The sequence below is a fragment of the Hemitrygon akajei genome, chromosome 19 (assembly GCF_048418815.1).
Source record: "Hemitrygon akajei chromosome 19, sHemAka1.3, whole genome shotgun sequence".
NCBI lineage: Eukaryota > Metazoa > Chordata > Chondrichthyes > Myliobatiformes > Dasyatidae > Hemitrygon > Hemitrygon akajei.
Window position 1 is genome coordinate 5365027 of NC_133142.1, and position 20458 is coordinate 5385484.

Sequence of the window (20458 nt, forward strand, 5' to 3'; positions counted from 1 at the left end):
CTTCCCTTTCTTCCAGGGTCCACTGTCCTCTCCCACCAAATTCCTCTGTTTTCAGCCCTGTACTTCATCTGCCCAGCCCCTCCATGTTCATCCAGTTGATTATCCGAGCGAGTCCCATTTCCCTGCATTTGGCAATAGGAGCAAAACGTGGCTATATGGCCCACCAGGTCTGTTCATCATGGCTGATTTATTATCACAGAAATCTACAGCACATTACAGGCCCTTCGGCCCACAATGTTGTGCCAAGCATGTAACCTACTCTAGAAACTGCCTAGAATTTCCCTACCGCGTAACCTTCTATTTTTCTAAACTCCATGTACCTACCTAAGAGTTTCTTAAAAGGCCCTATTGTATTCACTTCTACCACCTTCGCTGGCAGTGCATTCCATTCTTCTGCCTTCTCACTGTAATCTCTGACACCCTGACTAATCTGTAACTAATTAACCTCCATTTTAAATATACCCAATGACTTGGCCTCCATGACTGTCTGTGGCGATGAATTCCACAGATTCACCACCCTCTACCAAAAGAAATTCCTCTTCATCTCTCTTTTAAATGGATGTTCCCATCTTCTGAGGTTGTGCCTGCTGGATCAGACTTTATCACTCTCTTGAACAAATTTCTTGTACAATAAAATGGACTCGGGCTCACAATCTACCTCATTTTGACCTTTCACTTTATCGTTTACCTGCAACTCACTTGTTTTTTGGTAGTTTTCACACTTTCAAATGGGCAGCACGGCTGTAAGATCAGGGTTCAATTTCCAGCACTGTCTGTAAGGGGTCTCCACGTTCTCCCCGTGACCGCGTGGAGAACACGCCAGTTTCCTCCCACATTCCAAAATGGGTGAAGCGTAGTGAGTCGTGGGCATGCTACGTTGGCACTGGAGGCATGGAGATGTTTGTAGGCTGCACAGCACAGTCCTCGTAGATTTGACTTGACACAAGCAACATATCTCCCATTATGTTTTGATGTACCTATGACAAATAAAGCTAATCTTTGAGTTCTCAGTCTGTTATCAGACCCTTAAATGGATCTCTTGTACAATAAAATGGACTCTTGGTCTCATCTTTACGACGTCGCACTTTATCGTTTACCTGCAATGCACTCTTTCCGTAGCTGTTACACTTTATTCTACTGTTATTGTTTCCCTGTGTTCTGGTTTTTTTCCCCGGGTGATCACATGGGTTTGGGCGGGATGAATAATAAAATAAAATGGGCGGCATGGTGCCCTGTTGGTTGGCACTGTTGCCTTGTGGGATTTGGTGAAAACTAGAGTTAAGATTGGATCAGCCATGATCTTGTTGAATGGCGGAGCAGGCTTGAGGGGCCAATTGGCCTACTCCTGCTCCTATCTCTTATGTTCTTATGTACCTCAGTGCTCTGTGTAATGATCTGATCTGTATGAACAGAATGGAAGGCAAGCTTCTCACTGAATCTTGGTATATAACAAACTAACAACAAATCCCTCTAAATCCATTTTTACATTGTGTTATTGTACCTGACTCAACCACTTTCTCTGGCAGCTCCTTTCATATACGGGTCACCCTCTGCGTGAAGAAGTAGCCCTTAGGGTTTCGTTTAAATATCTCTGCTCTCATCTTAAACATATGCCGTTTTAAAAGTTTTATTCAGAGACCCAGCACTGCCCAATTACCTTATAAACTAAACTTATAAACCTTATAAACTGTACATCTTTGGAATGCGAGAGGAAACCGGAGCATTTAGAGGACACCCACGTGTTCATGGGGAGTATGGTCAAAGTCCTAACAGGACTAATTGAACCCCAGCCTCTGGCACTGTAAACCGGTGTGCTAACCGCTACACCGCAGTGCTGCTCTGGTCCTTAGTTCCCCAACCCTGAGAATAAAGACTGTGTGCATTCGGCATGTATATGCCCGCCTCCCCACCATGATTCCATACAGCTCTCTAAAGTCGATCTTGCATCTGGGGCCGAAACGTTGATCAGCACTCTGCCTCCACAGATGCTGCCTGACACGCTGAGTTTGCCCCCCTGGCCAGGGGGCTTGGGTCTGGTTCCACAGTAAAAACAAACTTCTGTGCCCCCGCTGCTCTCTTTGCAAAGGTTCACATGACATGACAGGGCCACAGGAGATTCTACAGATACTGGCAGTCCAGAGCAGCGCACACAAAATGCTGGAGGAACTCAGCAGGTCAGGCAGCATCTATGGAGTGGAATAAACAGTTAACATTTCAAACCAAGATGCACACACGGCATTTTAGGAACAGCTTCTTCCCCTCTACCATCAGATTTCTGAGCAGTCCATGAACACTACCTCAACATTTTGCTCTCTTTTTGGATTACTTATTTATTTTTTATGTTTTTATTGTAACTTATAGTATTTTCAAGTGTTGTTCTGTATCTCTTTTTCCACTACGTATTTATATTTTTGCATATTTGTGTAATTATGATAATTTATGTACTGCACTGTTCTGCTGCCACAAAACAACAAAATTGATGTCGCACATCAGTGATAATAAACCTGATTCCGATTGTTTTTCCTGCTTGTTCATCCTGTGGGTTGTCCTGGACGGCTGGGCCAAATGGCCTTTCCCTGCGCTATTACGCTTGACATATATTCTGTGTTCTATGACTAATAAATAAAATAACAGTTAAAAATTCCCTTTGCTAGATAATTTTGCTTTAAATCCATTAATGCTCGCACTGTAATGGCCTCCGCTTCAAATTAACCTTGATCTAGCTAGCTCCAGAGACTAAATTAACATCCGTCAGAACCCTGCAAGGCATTTAATTGTACCGAGTTATTTACAGCAGTCTAGCCCTTTCAATTGAAGCTGTATTTGCCAAGACTGTAATACATAAGAGCAGAATTAGGCCATTTGGTCCATTGAGTCTGTTCCACCATTCTATCATGGTTGATTTATTTTCCCTCTCAACCCCATCCTCCTGACTTCTCCCCGTAACCTTTGACATCCTGACTAATAAGAAACCATCAGCCTCCGACTTAAGTATAAAGTTCAAAATAAGTTTTATTACCAATGTACATATATGTCACCATATATGAGATACATTTTCTTGAGGGCATACTCAATAAATCCAGAGAATAATAACCATAACACAATCAATGAACGACCACACAACTAGGACGTTCAACCAGAGTGTAGAAGACAACAAATTGTGTAAATACAAAAAGAAGAAATAATAATAATAAATAAATAGGCAATAAATATCAAGAACATGAGATGAAGAGTCCTTGAAAAGTATACCCAATGACTTGGTCTCCACAGTTGTCTGTGGCATTGAATTCTACTGATTCATCACCCTCTGGCTAAAGAAGTTCCCCCTCATCTCAGTTCTTGTATTCCAAGGGTGTGCCCTCTGGTCCTAAACTCCCCCATTATAGGGACTATTGTCTTCATGTCCACTTTATCGAGGCCTTTCAATATTCAGTAGGTTTCACTGCGATCCCTCCTCATTCTTCAAAACTCCAGCAAGTACAGGCCCCAAAGCAACAGCTGTTCCTCATGCATTAACCCTTCCAAATGAAGCTGCAGTCACATCTCCTCAGAAAGCAGTTCTGCAATCAATCTTGCCATGAAAGGTTTCAGTGAGTCAGGAAATGCACTTCCAGAGCCCTAAAGCTTAGTGACCAGAGGACATGGTTTTAGGCTGACTGATAAACAGCTCCTTGTGCATGAGGAAGACAACAATAATGTGTTGGATCAGATTGCATAATTGGTATTTTCTATGTAGTTTGACTTTCCCATGCCTGTGTGTATTTTATATAATTGCCAATTGTACATTCAACTGTTCAGTGTGATCCCGAGTGGTAACAGTATGTACACGCAATTGTTCAGTGTGTCCCCTAGTGGTAACAGTATGGATATGCAACTGTTCAGTGTGATCCCAAGTGGTAACAGTATGTACACGCAATTGTTCAGTGTGTCCCCTAGTGGTAACAGTATGGATATGCAATTGTTCAGTGTGATCCCTAGTGGTAACAGTATGTACACGCAATTGTTCAGTGTGTCCCCTAGTGGTAACAGTATGGATATGCAACTGTTCAGTGTGATCCCAAGTGGTAACAGTATGTACACGCAATTGTTCAGTGTGTCCCCTAGTGGTAACAGTATGGATATGCAACTGTTCAGTGTGATCCCAAGTGGTAACAGTATGTACACGCAATTGTTCAGTGTGATCCCTAGTGGTAACAGTATGGATACGCAATTGTTCAGTGTGTCCCCTAGTGGTCACGGTATGGATATGCAACCATTCAATATGATCCCTAGTGGTCACGGTACACATATGCAATTGTTCAGTGTGTCCCCTAGTGGTCACGGTATGTATACGCAATTGTTCAGTGTGTCCCCTAGTGGTAACAGTATGGATATGCAATTGTTCAGTGTGTCCCCTAGTGGTCACGGTATGGATATGCAATTGTTCAGTGTGTCCCCTAGTGGTCACGGTATGTATACGCAATTGTTCAGTGTGTCCCCTAGTGGTCACGGTATGGATATGCAACCATTCAATATGATCCCTAGTGGTCACAGTACACATATGCAATTGTTCAGTGTGTCCCCCTAGTGGTAACAGTATGGATATGCAGTTGTTCAGTGCATCCCCTAGTGGTCACGGAATGTATATGCAGTTGTTCAGTATGATCCCTAGTGGTCACAGTATGCAATCATTCAGTGTGTCCCCTGTGGTTACCATTCACTGTATCGTTCTGGAAGCTTCTTAGGCATCATGTTACTTGAATAGGGGCTGTCTGATTGGTTAACTCTTATCTACAAATTTGAATGAAATGTCTGTCATCTATGGTATAAGGAGAGCAAAGTACATTGGCGTGCAATCTTTATCTTTTGTTTTTTCCTGCTGTCGCTACTCTCCTATTCTAATTCCTTTGCTCTCTTAGCGCTTCATAAAACAATCATGAAGCAACAAGTTTTATACCTCATTCATGATTTCCGAACAAAAGTCTCAGATCAAATATATCAGAAACCAGTAAGTGTCAGCAAGGATGGAATGCTGAGGTAACACACAAAATGCTGGAGGAACTCAGAAGGTCAGGCAGTATCTATGGAAATGAATAAACAGTTGACATTTCGGGCCGAGACCCTTCTTCAGATTTGTAAGGTATTCGTCATGCCACATTTCAGATTCACATTAATTTATCACATGAACAGTACATCGAAACATACGGTACATTTCACTCTACGCTTTGAAGTGTCCATGTACACGTGACAAATAAAACTGATCTTTTCAAACTTGCAGTACAACCACAGAGTCCAACAGGAACCCTGACAGAAGGGGGATGGGAAAAGAACTTGGTGACTAACACCTTCTCTCCTCACTGATGTGACTGAGTCACAGTTGTTTAGTGAATCATAGAGCACTTGAGTGCCAACCAGACTCTCACGATCTGTGCTTCCACTCATCACGAACAAGTAGTGTTGAAACCCAACCCCTGGGACAACCAAGCCTTAGGTCCCACACCACCAGGTACAGAAACAGTTACTACCCTACAACCATCAGGCTCCTGAACTGGAGTGGATTCCTTCACTCACCTCAATGCCGAACTGACTCCACAATCTAGACTCGCAGGGGTGGCAAACTCATTTTAGGTCATGCGCCGGATTGAGCAAAATGCAGCTTCATGCGGGCCGGATCAGTCGGACGCGTGCGAACGCAGCTTTCGTTGCCTCCGTTTTTTCAGCCTGCTCTCATGTGTCTCAGTCTCTGCTATAACTACAAAGTGTTTCACTTTACAAATTCCGTTTCTTATGAAGAAGACTGCCGAGCAAGACTGCCGAATAAACACTAAAAACCCTGAAACCCTGGTACCTGAATAAACTCAGCATTAGCCATATCATACGCCATAGGCGCTTCAATTACTGGGGCCAGCTTTAATAGTAATTAGATATTATCTCGCGGGCCAAAGATAATTCCACTGCGGGCCGGATTTGGCCCGCGGGCCTTGAGTTTGACATATATGATCTAGAGACTCACCTTCAAAGACTCTACAACTCATGTTCTTTGTATGATTTATTTACATTTTATATTATCTCCACAATTTGTCTTCTTTTGCACATTGGTTATTTGTCAGTCTTTATGTATAGTTTTCATAAATTCTATTGCATTTCTTTATTTTCCCGTAAATGCCTGCAACTAAATGAATCTCAAGGTAGCATATGGTAACCTAGAGTACTCTGATACTGAATTCTAGTCTGACTTTGACCCCAATGGTTAGCCACCTCAGCACCTCAATAGATTGGGTCATCACCCTCGATTCCCAGGGAACGTCTGAGAAGCAAGGAAAGGACAGGATATTTCCAATAGTGGGAGATTCCAGGACTAAAGGACACAGCCTCAGAATGTCCCTCTAAAATAGAGATAAGGAGGAATTTCTTTAACCACAGGATGGTGTATCTGTAGAATTCATTGCCACAGACAGCTGTGGATATGAAGTATAAGACATTGGTGAGGCCTAATTTGGAGTATTGCGTGCAATTTAGGTCACCTACCTACAGGAAAGAGTAAATAAGATTGAAAGAGTGCAGAGAAACTTTACAGGGATGTTGCTGGGTCTGGAGACCCTGAGTAATAAGGAAGGATCCCCTAGGAACATAGAAGATTGAGGGGATATTTGATGAAGGTATACAAAATTATGTCAGGATGCAAACAAGCTTTACCACTGAGGTTGGGTGAGACTAGAACTAGAGGTCATGAGTTAAGGGTGAAAGGTGAAATATTTAAAGGGGAACCTGAGGGGGAACTTCTTCACTCAGAGGGTGGTGAGAGTGTGGATCGAACTGCCTGTGCAAAGTGGTGCATGCAAGCTTGATTTCAATGTTTAAAAGAAGTCTGAGTAGGTACATGAACAGTAGGGGTATGGAAGGTGATGGTCCTGGCACAGGTCAATGGGAGCATGGACTAAATGGTCAAAAGAGTCTGTTTCTGTGCTGTAGTTTGCTGTAGGCAATACTACAAATTAAGCCTCATCAACGTCTTATACAACTTCAGCATAACATCCCATCTCCTGTACTCAATTCTTTGACCTATAAAGGCCAATGTGGCAAAAACTTTCTTTGCAGTCCTAACTACCTGTGATACCACTTTTGAGGAATTATGGATCTATATTCCTAATCTACAAATGAATCCTTCATTTGTACCCTAACCCTAACCCTAACCCTAACCCTTTCCACGGTTTCCACAACCTTCCTATAATGTGACAAGTAGAACTATACACAAAGCTCCAGGTGAAAAGTCCTGTTAATTTTAAGAAGTGAGAAGATGATAACCTCTGTGTTACCATCTTCTTTGTGAGAAGCAAACTTGGAAGTAATACAGAGACACAGGAGAGTGAAACGCTGGAATCTGGAGCAACGCACAATCTGCTGGTGGGACTCAAGAGGGTCCAGCGGCAGCTGGGGGAGGGGGAGGGGTAGAAGGAATTGTCAACACAAACACCAGAGCTTCTGCAGATGCTGGAAATCCAGAGCAACACTCACAAAATGCTGCAGGAACTCAGCAGCTCAGGCAGCATCTATGGAGAGGAATAAGTGGTTGACATTAGGACTGAGATCCTTCATCAAGTCCTGTTGAAAGGTCTCAGCCCATAAAGTCCACTGTTTATTCCTCTCCACAGATGCTGCCTGACCTGTTGAGTTACTCCAGTATTTTGTGTGTATTGCAAGGAATTGTCGGCATTTCAGCTTGTAACATATCCTCCACAAATGCTGCCTGATCTGCTGACTTCCTCCAGCAAACTGTTTGTTACTTCGGAATATAACTCATGACCAAAAGAATTCTGGGAGAAAGAGTTCAGGACACTGTGGTGAACTACATATACCTGTCTGGACACGCCCCCCCGCTGACTGCTCCTGTGGCTCCTCCCACAGACCCTTGTATAAAGGCGATTGGAGGCACTGCTCCTCCCTCAGTCTCCAGGATGTTGTGTGATGGTCTCTTGCTGCTGATAGTGCTCTCTCTTCCAGCTAATAAAAGCCTATCTCTCACCTCACATCTCCGAGAGTTATTGATGGTGCATCAGACACCTATTCATTCACAGGATACAATTAAGGAAACTGGAGTCAGTATCACTACTGGGTCTGGAGTTACAGAGGCCAGAGTAGAGACGACAGAGCAAAAGGTTCTTTTAAGTCATGGATATAGGCATTAAAGATTAGCTTTGTCACAAGGACATTGAAACATCAAAACATACAGTGAAATGTACAGTTTGCATCAAGGGTGTGCTGGGGGTAGCCCACAAGCTTCCAGCATCAACACAGCATGCCCACAACTTACTAACTGTAACTCTGATGTCTTTGGAGAACGTACAAACCCCTTACAGACATCAACATGAATTGAACCTTGATCTTACAGTGCGCATTGTAAAGCATTAAGCTATCAGCTACACTGCCCTTCAGCCCATCTGGTCCATGCCAGCTACATTGTCCATCTAGCTAGTCGCAAGTTCTTGCATTTGGTCCGTATGCCTCCAAACCACACTCCTCCATGTACCCATCCAAGTGCTTCTTAAACAAAACTACGTACCTGCCTCAACTACTTCCTCTGGCAGCTCGTTCCATATACTCACCGCTCTCTGAATGTTAAACTGTTCCCCTCTCACCCTAAACTTATCCCACCACACACCAGTTGTGGACTCCCCTATCCTGAGGGAAAAGAGTTGTTATACGTTGCTGTATTAAAATATATTTTGATAAGTAAAGTGCCTGGTCAATATTGTTCTAAGGATGAGAGACAGAAATATTATAAAAGGAATTAACAAAATTAGTACTCTATGCCTCTTGAAATGGATGCAGAGCAAGGATGTAAATCCCAAGGCTTCATAAGGCATTGGTTAGATTGTACTTGGAATATTGTGAGCAATTTTTTGAGCCCAATTTCTAAGAAAGGATATGCTAACATTGGAGGGGGTTTAGAGGAAGATAATGAGAAAGAAAAGGTTAAACTATGAGGAGCATTTGATGGCTCGGTGTCTGAACTCCTTGGATTTAGAAGAATGAGGGGAATCTCATGGAAACCTCTCGAATATTTTAAGACCTAGATAGAGTGGACTTGGAAAGGATGTTTCCAATAGAGGGAAAGTCTAGGATCAGAGGGCAGGAAAGGAGGATGTCCCTTCAGAACAGAGATGAGGAGGAATTTCTTCAGCCAGAGGATGGTGAATCTGTGGCACAAAACGTTATGTAGAGAAGACAGGAGATTGGGGTTGAGAAGGAAAATGTTAGCCATGATGGAATGGTGGAGCCGACTCAATGGCCGAATGGCCTCATTCCGCTCCGGAGTCTTATGGGTACCTCCCACTGTAAACTGAAATTATCATCTTCGAAAGGAGGAACAAGAACAGGACTAAATGAAGCATTTGAAGCCTTCAGTGACCTGAACTGATTCTATGACCTACAGACTCACTTTCAAGAACTCTACTGCTCATGTTCTCAATATTATTTTTATTTGTACAATTTGCCTTCTTTCGCTCAGTTGTTTTCCGATCTTTGTTTATTGATCCTGTCTTTGGTGTAAAATACTATTGTATTTCTTTTTTCCCCTTTGATAATAAATTTACTTTGAACTTTACACTTCTGATTGGTGAGATAGAGGAAGGATGTGGAGGTTTTGGAGAGGGCGCAGAAGAGGGTAACCAGGGTGTTGCCTGGATAGGTAGATTATCTACCTCTGCAGACTAGTTAGATAACCTTGGATTGCTTTCTCTGGATCACCAAACACTGAGGAGTGGCTTGATAGAGTATATAAAAATACGAGAGACAATAGATAGGGTACAAAGTCGGTGTATAAAATCATGAGAGTCATATTGAAGGTGAATGCATATGGTCCTTTTCCTCAGGGAAACAGACTCAAAAACCAGAGGGCATAGGTTTAAGGTGAGAGGGGAAAGATTTAAAAGGGACATGAGGGGCAACTTCTTTACACAGAGGGCAGTGTGTACAGGAACCAGCTGCCAAAGGAAATGGAAGAGGCAGGTACAATAACAACATTTAATAGACACTTGGACAGGTACATGGATATGAACAGAGGGACATGGGCCAAAAACAAGCAAATGGGACTAGCTTAGGTGGAGTATCTAGGATGTGTCCATGTCTGGACCCAAGAGACCTGTTTCTGTGCTGTATGACCCCATGACATTGAAACAGGCACTTCCGGCCCAGCTCCCCTACCCTGAAGAAAAGACTGCTTCTGCCCACCTTATCTATGTCTTTCACACTTATTATTAATAGTGTTGCCTCTCATTCTCCTGAGTTCCAAGGAAGAAAGATCCAGCCTGACATCTCCCTATAACGAAGTTTCAGAGTTAGCGACTGTGTCTGGCCATAAGAGCAGAACAGGGCCATTCGGCCCATCGAGTCTGCTCTGCCATTCAATCATGGCTGACCCTTTTACAAACTGATCCACTTCTCAAATCTGCTGGAGACCGGAGTGCGAAATATAGCTTTTCTGTAAACTGCTATCTATTTTTCCCCTGTAAATGACTGCAAGAAAATGAACCTCAAGGTAGTAGATGGTGGGATATATCACTCTGATAATAAATCTACTTTCAACTGAGACTTGCTCAGGGAGGCATCCTGGTTGGTGTAAACAATTTAGGCTGACTGTACAACTCTGTGAACATGTTTCTTCAAAAGACTAAATAATAATCTTTTTTAAAGCCTTTGGATTGATTCTCTACATACTTATCATCAACATTTCAAAACTCTGTTTAAGTACGACAGCTTCTCGGTGCTGATTGAGGGCTGTAGCTCTCTCTCGCGTGTCTGAGGGTTCCAGTGCCAAAAAGGAAACCCAGTACCAAGAGAAACCACTGTCACCTTCTCACTGACACATTCAGGAATCAGGCACTCTCTGCTCTCTCATGGGGAATTCAAAATTCCTATAGTGCTTTTCCAAAGATGAGGTTTCTGCAGGTGGGTCTCGATGGTTAGCATGGGTGCAGTGGGCAGAACAGTCTGTCTCCTTGCAAACAATCTGAGCATCAGCATCTCATGGGATCTATCCCGGGTCCAATACGTTGATGCAATCACAAACGGGACACGCAAGCAGCTGTCAAACAGGAGAAAGATCTGCAGATGCTGGAAACCCAAACAACACACACAAAATGCTGGAAGAATTCAGCGGGTCAGGCAGCATCTGTGGAAAAGAGTACAGTCGATGTTTCAGGCCCAGACCCTTCAGCAGAACTGAAGGAAGAAAAGATGAGGAGTCCTCATCGTCTTTTCTCCAGTCCTGCTGAAGGGTCTTGGCCCGGAATGCCAGTGGGTATAAGCAGCTTTACTTCTTAAAAGAGATTGAGGTGATTCAGGATGTCACCAAAGACACGAGCAAAATTTGAACAGATGTACGGTGGAGAGCATCCAGACCAGCTGCATCACCGCCTAGTATGAAGGCTCGAACGCTCAGGATAGCAAAAGGGTTGCAGGTTCAGCCAGCCCTGTCACGGGCACAAAACTCCCCACCATTGAGGACTCTTCACAAGGTGGTATCATCGTGAAGGACTCTCACCGTCTGGAAAAGGGGTTCCCAACCTGGGGTCCACAAACCCCTCATTTAGCAGTAGGGGTCCATGCCATAAAAAGGTTGGGAACCCCTGATCTAGGATTTGCCGCCTTCTCCTTACTACCAATAGGGAGAAGGTACAGGAGCCTGAAGACACACACTCAACATTTTAGGAACAGATTTTTCGTGCATTGTACTGCTGCCACAAAAACAACACATTTCACCACAGCAACACGCAGAATCTCTGCCTGTGTTAAAAATTTCACTGCATATATCGTAAGACCATAAGATATAGGAGCAGAATTAGGCCATTTGGCCCATCAAGTCTGCTCGTCCATTCAATCCTGGCTGATCCATTTTCTCTCTCAACCCCAATCCTACCTTCTCCCCATATTCCTTCATTCCCTGATTAACAAGAATCTATCAATCTCTTCCTTAAGTGTACCCAATGACTTGGCCTCCACAGCCACCACAATACCACAGATTCACTACTCTCTGGCTAAAGAAATTCCTCCTCATCTTCGCTCTAAAAGGACACCCCTCAATTCTGAGGCTGTATCCTCTGGTCTTAGACTCCCCCACACCCACTCTATCAACGCCTTTCAACATCTGATGAACTTCAGTGATAATAAATCTGATTTTGATGGAGCTAGTGCAGATCGGACAGTGGTCAGCATGCACATGATGGGCCAAATACCTGTCTCTGTGGGTCCTGGGCTGATATTTATCTCTCAACCAGAATAATAAAAGCATCTGAGCATAGCAGACTGAGAGATGATCTTACTGTGGTGTGCAAAACATAAACAAGAGGTCATGGGTTTCAGGTAAGAGGAAGGAGATTTCGACCAAAAGACCTTAGGACATAGGAGCAGAAATAGGCCATTTGGGCCATCGAGTTTGCTCCACCATTCAATCATGGATCCTTTTTCCTTTCCTCAGCCAACCTTTGATATCACGTCCAATCAAGAAGCTCTGCCTTAAATACACCCAATGACCAGGCCTCCACAACTGCTTGTGGTAATAAATTTCACCCCCTAGCTAAAGAAATTTCTCCACATCTCTGTTTTGAATGGATGGCCCTCCTGAAAGCAGTGCCCTCTTGTCCTAGACTCCCCCACCATGGGAAACATCCTTCCCACATCTACTGTCTAGGCCTTTCAACATTTGAAAGGTTTCAATGAGATCCCCCTTCATCCTTCTGAATTCCAATGAGTACAGACCCAGAGCCATCAAACGTCCGCTTTCATTCTGGAATCATCCTTGTGAACTTCCCTGAACCCTCTTCGATACCAGCACATCTTTTCTTAGATGAGGAGCCCAAAACTGTTCAGAATACTCAAGGTGAGGCCTCACCAGTGCCATATAAAACCTCAGCATCATTTAATAGGAACTTCAAAGGCAACACCTTTTGGTTTACACACCAAACACTATGTGGAGTGAGCACCTGAGAGATTATTTTACAGAGGGGTATAAAGTCATGAGGGGCACATATAACGTGAATGCCCTCAGTTTCCAGATTGGGGAATCCAGAACTAGAGGGCATAGGTTTAAGGTGGGGGGAGGGGGGAATTTAATAGGAACTTGGGAGGCATGACAAAGGGTGGTAACGATGTGGAAAGAGGTACCGGAGGAAGTGTTTGAGGCAGGTACATGGATAGCAAAGGTTTAATTCAAGTTTAAGTTTAATTGTCCCCGAACTATTTACATGTAAAATGCTAGGTGAAACATCCTCCTTCCTGAAGAAGAATCTCAGCCCAGTTCCTCAACTGTTTATTCATCTCCACAGACGCTGCCTGACCCGCTGAGTTCCTCCAGTATTTTGTGTGTGTTGCTCTGGATTTCCAGCATCTACAGAATCTCTAGTGTTAATGAAACCCAGTTCCTCCAGGTCCAAGGTGCAAAGCACAGTCCATACAGACACAAAATGATATTGGAGGATTAACAATGGGACTAGTGTGGGTGATGCGCCTTGGTCAGCCTGAGAAGGTTGAGCCAAACAGTCTGTCTCCCAGCAGTGGAGCTGAATATTGACCTCAGGAGCAGGAAGCCAGAAGTCCATGAGCCAGTCTTCATTGGAGGATCAGAGGTGGAGAGAGTCAGCAACTTCCAACTCCTCAGTGGATCATTTCAGAGGATCTGTCCTGAGCCCAGCACATGAGTGCAATTATACAGAAAGTATGGCGGGGCCTCTACTTCCTTGGGAGTTTGCTCAGATTTGACGTCTAAACTCTGACAAACTTCTATAGATGTGTGGTGGAGAGTATATTGACTGGCTGCATCACAGCCTGGTATGGAAACACCCATCCCGTTGAACAGAGAATCCTACAAAAAGTAGTGGGTACGACCCAGTCGATCACGGGTAAAGCTCCGCCATCATTGAGCATATCTAGTTGTTGCAGGAAAACAGCATCCATGATCAGGAGCCCCCACCACCCAGGCCATGCCCTCTTCTCCCTGTCGCCATCAGGAAGAAGGTACAGGAGCCTCAGGACTCACACCACCAGATTCAGGAACAACCACCCCTGAACCATCAGGCTCTTGAACCAAAGTGGTTAACTTCACTCGCCCACTCATTGAAATGTTCCCACAACCTATGGACACACTTAAGGACTCTTCATCTCACGTTCTTGATATTTTTTGCTTATTTATTTATTATTACTATTATTTCTTTCTTTTTGCATTTGTGCAGTTTGTTGTCTTTTGCAGACTGGTTGAACACTAAAGTTGGTCCAGTCTTTCATTGATTCTATTGTGGTTATTATTCTATTATGCATTTATTAAGTATGCCCGCAAGAAAATGAATCTCGGGGTGTATTTGGTGAAAATTTGTACTTTGATAATAAATATACTTTGAATTCTGCTATACCAGCGCACAGTAAGATCCCAATACTTAATCAGACAAAGTCATAGCGTTTTAAATGGGAAAGTACACCTTTAAATAAAATCTAACTGGGGCACTCCCGAAGCTTGGGGCAAAATTAGTTTTCTTTTTAAGAACTGTTAAGTCCTTTCTCCCTCAGTATCCACAGCTTCGCCCTTAAATCATTCTCTCTCGCATGTAATAGATCCCCCTCAATGTTGTGCTCCTCTACCCCCTCCTTCCAGATTCGTTAACTTTTCCTGTGTTTTTTTGTGTAAACTTCCCTCCCTTCTGAAACAAAAAAAGGGGGATATAAAGGGAAAAAAACGGATTGAGACTCACTCAGTACACAAAGGAGATACTGTGTAGGGTTCATGGTTGATGGAGAGAGAGGTTCGATTCCACTTGCTGCAGGAGATTTGCTGGTACCAGTCTGTCTTCACGCAGCGACGAATTTCACAGTCTGCCACCCCGCCCTTTAATCCCCCTCTGAAGAAAAATCGCACAGGGTTCAGATCACTGTTCATTTTAAAATAATACATTTCAGTCAATTACAGAGCCCGGGAGAAATTGCACAGAGGCTGATTAAACTTACATGCATTCAATTCCACAGCAGCATCTTCTCCCCACCCAGCCCCCGCTTCCCAGCCGAATTTCCCCTTACTCGGACTGCAACTATTGCAAATAAGTTGTCCCCTTCTGCACAGGTTCCGACCGCGGTGTATGATCCAGGGGTTTTTTTTTGTTGTTACCGCAGAGAGGCTGATCGCGGAGAGCCGAGACCTGGATCGTTCCACTGATGGCTGCGCAGTCCGTCCTCCCGCTCAGTGTGTGCGCTCCCGGGTCCTAAGTCCCGCCCGCCGGCGCTCTGATGTCTCAGATGTCCCGCCGGCTTCTTGTCTGTGATGGATGGGGCTGTCTGAGTGTGTAAACCTCTCCCGATTCCGTGAATTGGAGCCCCCGTACCAGGCGCTGACTCAACCATTCAGAACGCTCTCCCCTGTACACCTGCAGAAAGTAAATGCAATGATGCTGGATGCCAAATTAAACCTAGCCCTTCTGCCTGTACCTCATCAATATCCTTCCATTCCCGGCATAGTCATGTGCCTGTCGAGAAGTCTCTCAAACGCCTCTATCGTATCTGTTTCCAGCACCTGTTGCCCCTCTCGGCAGTGCATTCCAAATACCCGCCATTCTCCGTATTAGAAACTTCGTCTTGCCCAAACCCTTTGAACTCTACCCCTCTGTACAAGACATTGGTGGGACCTAATTTGGAGTATTGTGTGCAGTTTTCGTCACCGACCTGTAGGAAAGGTGTAAATAATATTTGCAAGGATGTAGCCAGGGTCGGAGGACCTGAGTTATATAGAAAGATTGAATAGGTTTGGACTTTAATCCTTGCGATTTAGAAGATTGAGAGGAGATTTGATAGAGATTTACCAAAGGGGTATAGATAGGGTAAACGCAAGCAGGCTTTTTTTCCACCAAGGTTGGGTGGGGATGACAAATAGAGGTCATGGGTTAAGGGTGAAAGGTGAAAAATTTAAGGGGAACATGAGAGGGAACTTCTTCACTAGGTACTAGGGTAGGAAGTAGATACAGAAGAGAGGAAATTGTGTGGACTAGGTTAAGGCTGGGGCACTGTGCACTAAACCAAACACTGAAATTGATAGGGAAACACCAAACAGGACTGTGTGAGGAATGTCAGGAAGAGGAGTCAGTAGAGCATGTAGTTCTGAGTTGCAGGAAGTATGGGATACAGAGAGAGATGATGAGAATTAATCTAAGGGAATTGGGGGTGCAGGAATTCACATTAAAAGAGTTGCTGGGCATGGGTGAGAGAACACAGGTCAGGGTATTTTTAGCTTTCTTAAGGGGTACAGGGGTTTTTTATAGGATATGATGGATAAACAGAAATAGGGTACTAGGATGGGGAGGATAAAGTGTAGGTTAGGGTATGTGTATGTGTGCGATTGGGTGAAGGGATTTAGAATGTGAGTCCATCGCATACTCCGGAGCAGAAGGTGGCGGTAATGCACCATTAAGCTGGGTGCCAACCGCCGTAAAACAAGACGGAGAAAGAGAGAGAGAACTTCTTCAGTCAGCAGGTGGTGAGAGTGTGGAATGAGCTGCTAGCAGAAGTGGTTCACGTGAGCTTGATTTCAACATTTAAGAGAAGTTTGGATGGGTGTTCTGCACAAGGACTCCCAAGTCCCTTTGCATCTCAGATTCCTGGGTTTTCTCCCCATTTAGAAAATAGACCACACATTTATTTCTACTACCAAAGTGCATTTTCCAGCATTGTATTTCATTTGCCACCTTCTTGTCCATTCTCCTAATCTGTCTAGAACTTTTGCATCCTACCTGTCTCCTCAACACTACCTACCCCTCCACCAATCTTCATATCATCTGCAAACTTGGCAACAAAGCCATCTATTCCATCATCTAAATCATTTATAACCAGCATAAAAAGAAGTGGTCCCAACACGGACCCCTGTGGAACACCACTAGTCACTGGCAGCCAACCAGACAAGGATCCTTTTATTCCCACTCACTGCTTCCTACCAATCAGCCAATGCTCTAACCACATTAGTAACTTTCCTGTAATACCATTGGCTCTTAACTTGGTAAGTAGTCTCATGTGTGGCACCTTGTCAAAGGCCTTCTGAAAGTCCAAATGTACAACATCCACTACATCCCCTTTATCTATCCTACTTGTAATCTCTTTGAAGAATTCCAACAGGTTCGTCAGGCAGGATTTTCCCTGAAAGAAACCATGCTGACTTTGTACTATCTTGTCCTGTATCACCATGTACTCCATCATCTCATCCTTAACAATTCACTCTAACATCTTCCCAACCACTGAGGTCAGGCTAACTGGTCTATAGTTTCCTTTCTGCTGCCTTCCTCCTTTCTTAAAGAATGGAGTAATATCTGCAGTTTTCTAGTCCTCTGGTACCATTCCAGAGTCCAATTATTTTTGAAAGATCATTTCTAATGTCACCACAATCTCTTACTCCACCTCTTACAGAACCCTAGGGTGCAGTTCATCTGGTCCGAGTGACTTATGTACCTTTAGGTCTTTCAGCTTTTTGAGCTCCTTCTCTTTCATAACAGTAACTGCACCCACTTCTCTTCCTTCACACGCTGCAATATCAGGCATACTGCTAGTGTCTTCCACAGTGAAGACTGATGAAGAATACTCATTTAGTTCATCAGTCATTTCCTCAACCCTCATTATTATTTCTCCTGCCTCATTTTCTAACGGTCCTAAATCCATTCTCATTTCTCTTTTATTTTTAACATATTTGAAAAAACTTTTGCTATCCACTTTGATATTATTTGCTAGCTTGCTTTCATATTTCATCTTTTCCCCTCTGATGATTTTTTTAGTTACTCTGCAGGTTTTTTAAAACTTCCCAATCCTCTATCTTCCCACTAATTTTTGCTTTGTTGTATGTCCTTCCTTTTGCTTTTACAATAACTTTGACTTCCCTTGTCAGCATAGGTTGTACTATTTTACCATTTGACTATTTTGAATTCCAGCAGAAGTGTATAAGATGATGAGAGGCGTTGATCGTGTGGATAGTCAGAGGCTTTTTCCCAGGGCTGAAATGGCTAACACGAGAGGGCACAGTTTTAAGGTGCGTGGAAGTAGGTAGAGAGGAGATGTCAGGTGTAAGCTTTTTACTCAGAGAGTGGTGAGTGCGTGGAATGGGCTGCCAGCAACAGTGGTGGAGGCGGATATGATAGGGTCCTTTAAGAGACTCCTGGATAGATACATGGAGCTCAGAAAAATAGAGGGCTATGGGTAACCCTAGGTAATTTCTAAGGTAAGGACATGTTCAGCACAGCTTTGTGGGCTGAAGGGCCTGTATTGTGCTGTAGGTTTTCTATGTTTCTATTTCTTCTGTCTCATTGCTAGTGGGCTGTTGAATGGTCCCTAGTAAGATAAGATTGACTCTTGACCTTTCAACCTACCTCTTTATGGCCTTTAGCACCTCACTGTCTGCCTGCACTGCGCTTGCTCTGTAACTGCTACACTTCATCCTGTATGCTTTCCGGTCCTGGTGAAAGGTCACGGCCCGAAGCATCACCTGTCTATTCCTCTCCATAGATGCTGCCTGACCTGCTGAGTTCCTCCAACGGTCTGTGTGTGTTGCTCTGGATTTTCAGCATTTGCAGAATCTCTTGTGTTTATAATCAGCCTTCTGTTATTGTTTTTCCTTGTACTACCTCAGCGCACTGGTGTAAGAAATGATCTGTCTGGATGGCATGCAAAACGATGCTTTTTCACTGTACCTCATTACACGAGACAACAATGAACTAATTTACCAATTTCCGAGTTCACAAAATCCATGCTATTTCCTTCCGTTGCCGTTGCCTTGGTGTAGGTGAGGACTAGACCCTCAGGCTGCAGGATCACCTGTTGCAACTGCCTAGGAAAGAAGACGCCAGCCTCTATGGGTGCCCTGGAATCCATAATGGCTGGTGGCTGGCCCCCTCCTGACAGTACTGCCCTTCAGTGTTGGCTGGGGGGGAGGAACAAGATGGACCAGGATAACATCCCATGCACCATCACTCTACAGACCATGCCACTCGAGGACTTTGGCTATATATATACTTTATTGTGACTGTATGTTTTTCTGCTATGGGAGCCATATGTGCTATATGTTCTATTTGTCCAATGTGCTGTGTGTTGTGGGTAATGTGGTTTGCACCTTGGCCCCAGAGGAACATTATTTTGTTTGGCTATATTCATGTATGGTTGAATTGAACTTGAACTTGCCTCATATCTCTTTCTCCCTCTCAATCTTCCATATCCCTCTCCAAGAAAATCCAGAACTTGAATTTCCCCTTACTGCTCTCAGATACAGTGTTTTGCCTGGTTTTCTGTCTTGTCTTCTTCTGCACTAAACCATCACAGGGCCTCCAACTCTAACCTGGGAAAGCAATGCTGAGTTAAAAGATCTTGAGGAACAACCACGCAGGCCTGAGAGGACTAGAAAGTCTGCGCTAATCCTAAATTAACTGCAACTTCCCATTCCCTGAATAAAGAGTTAACCCAGCCAACTCTTATTACCAAAGTTGTCACCTAAATTGCAGGAAGACCCTCATTATAGGAAGGATGTGGAAGCTTTAGAGAGGGTGCAGAGGAGATATAGCAGGATTCTGACTAGATCATGAATAGGCTAGGTGTAAATAGATGGACTGCCAGGCCTGTAGGGCCAGAAGGGGCTGGTCTGCATGGTATCACAATAAATAAATAAGTAGATAATCAAGAGGTAACTTGATAAAGTGTACAAGATGATAAGAGGTATAAATAGAGTGGACAGCCAGAGACTTCCCGGGAAGGAAATGGTTAATATGAGAGGGCATAATGATGATGACGATAATTTTAAGATGACTGGAGGAAACTATAGTGGGGGTTTTTTTACACAGAGAGTGGTGAGTGTGTGGAATATCCTGCCAGGAGTGGTGGTAGAGGCTGATAAATTTAGGACATTTAAGAGACTCTTACATAAGCACATGGATGATAGAAAAATGGGGGGCTATGCAGGAAGCTTGTTTTGCTATTGTCGTATTGTCGCTTGTTGTGTTCTGTGTTGTTTTACCAAGCATTGCAGGCATGCTTCGTTGGCACCGAAACACTTGCAGGCTGCCCCCAGCACATCTTTTAGGTGCTGTTGCTGTTAATCCAAATGGCGCATTGTACTGTAAGTTTCCATGTCGTCCGTTTGGTATGTGCCATATCTCAGGATGTGGGCGATCATGGTCTTTGCACAACTATGATTGTTCTTGGCGAATTTTTCTAAACACGTGGTTTGCCATTGCCTTCTTCTGGGCAGTGTCTTTACAAGTCGAGTGACCCCAGCCATTATCAATACTCTTCAGGGAATGTCTGCTTGGCGTCAGTGGTCGCTTAACCAGGACTTGTGATATCTACCACCTACTCCCGTGGTTTCATGTGACCCTGATCGGGGGCTAAGCAGGTGCTACACCTTGCCCAAGGATGACCTGCCGACTAGCAGAGGAAAGGAGTGCTTTACATCTCTTTTGGTAGAGACGTATCTCAACCCCAC

At 44.0% G+C, this 20458-nt stretch overlaps 1 protein-coding gene across 2 annotated transcripts in view; it reads right to left on the minus strand.

Annotated features, from left to right (window-relative positions):
• Window positions 1-15253, minus strand: part of podxl2 (podocalyxin-like 2) — a 59621-nt gene extending 44368 nt beyond the window's left edge. Inside the window, exons 1-2 of one of the 2 annotated variants that reach the window (XM_073072014.1) lie at window positions 15128-15253; window positions 14718-14864 (exon numbers count right to left, since the gene is read on the minus strand). In XM_073072014.1, coding sequence (XP_072928115.1) covers window positions 14718-14751 — 34 coding nt within the window. In that variant the 5' untranslated portion in view covers window positions 14752-14864; window positions 15128-15253. Of the gene's footprint in view, window positions 1-14717; window positions 14865-14970 lie in introns of both variants that reach the window. The other variant, XM_073072013.1, reaches the window with a different exon arrangement.
• Window positions 15254-20458: the final 5205 nt, after the last annotated feature.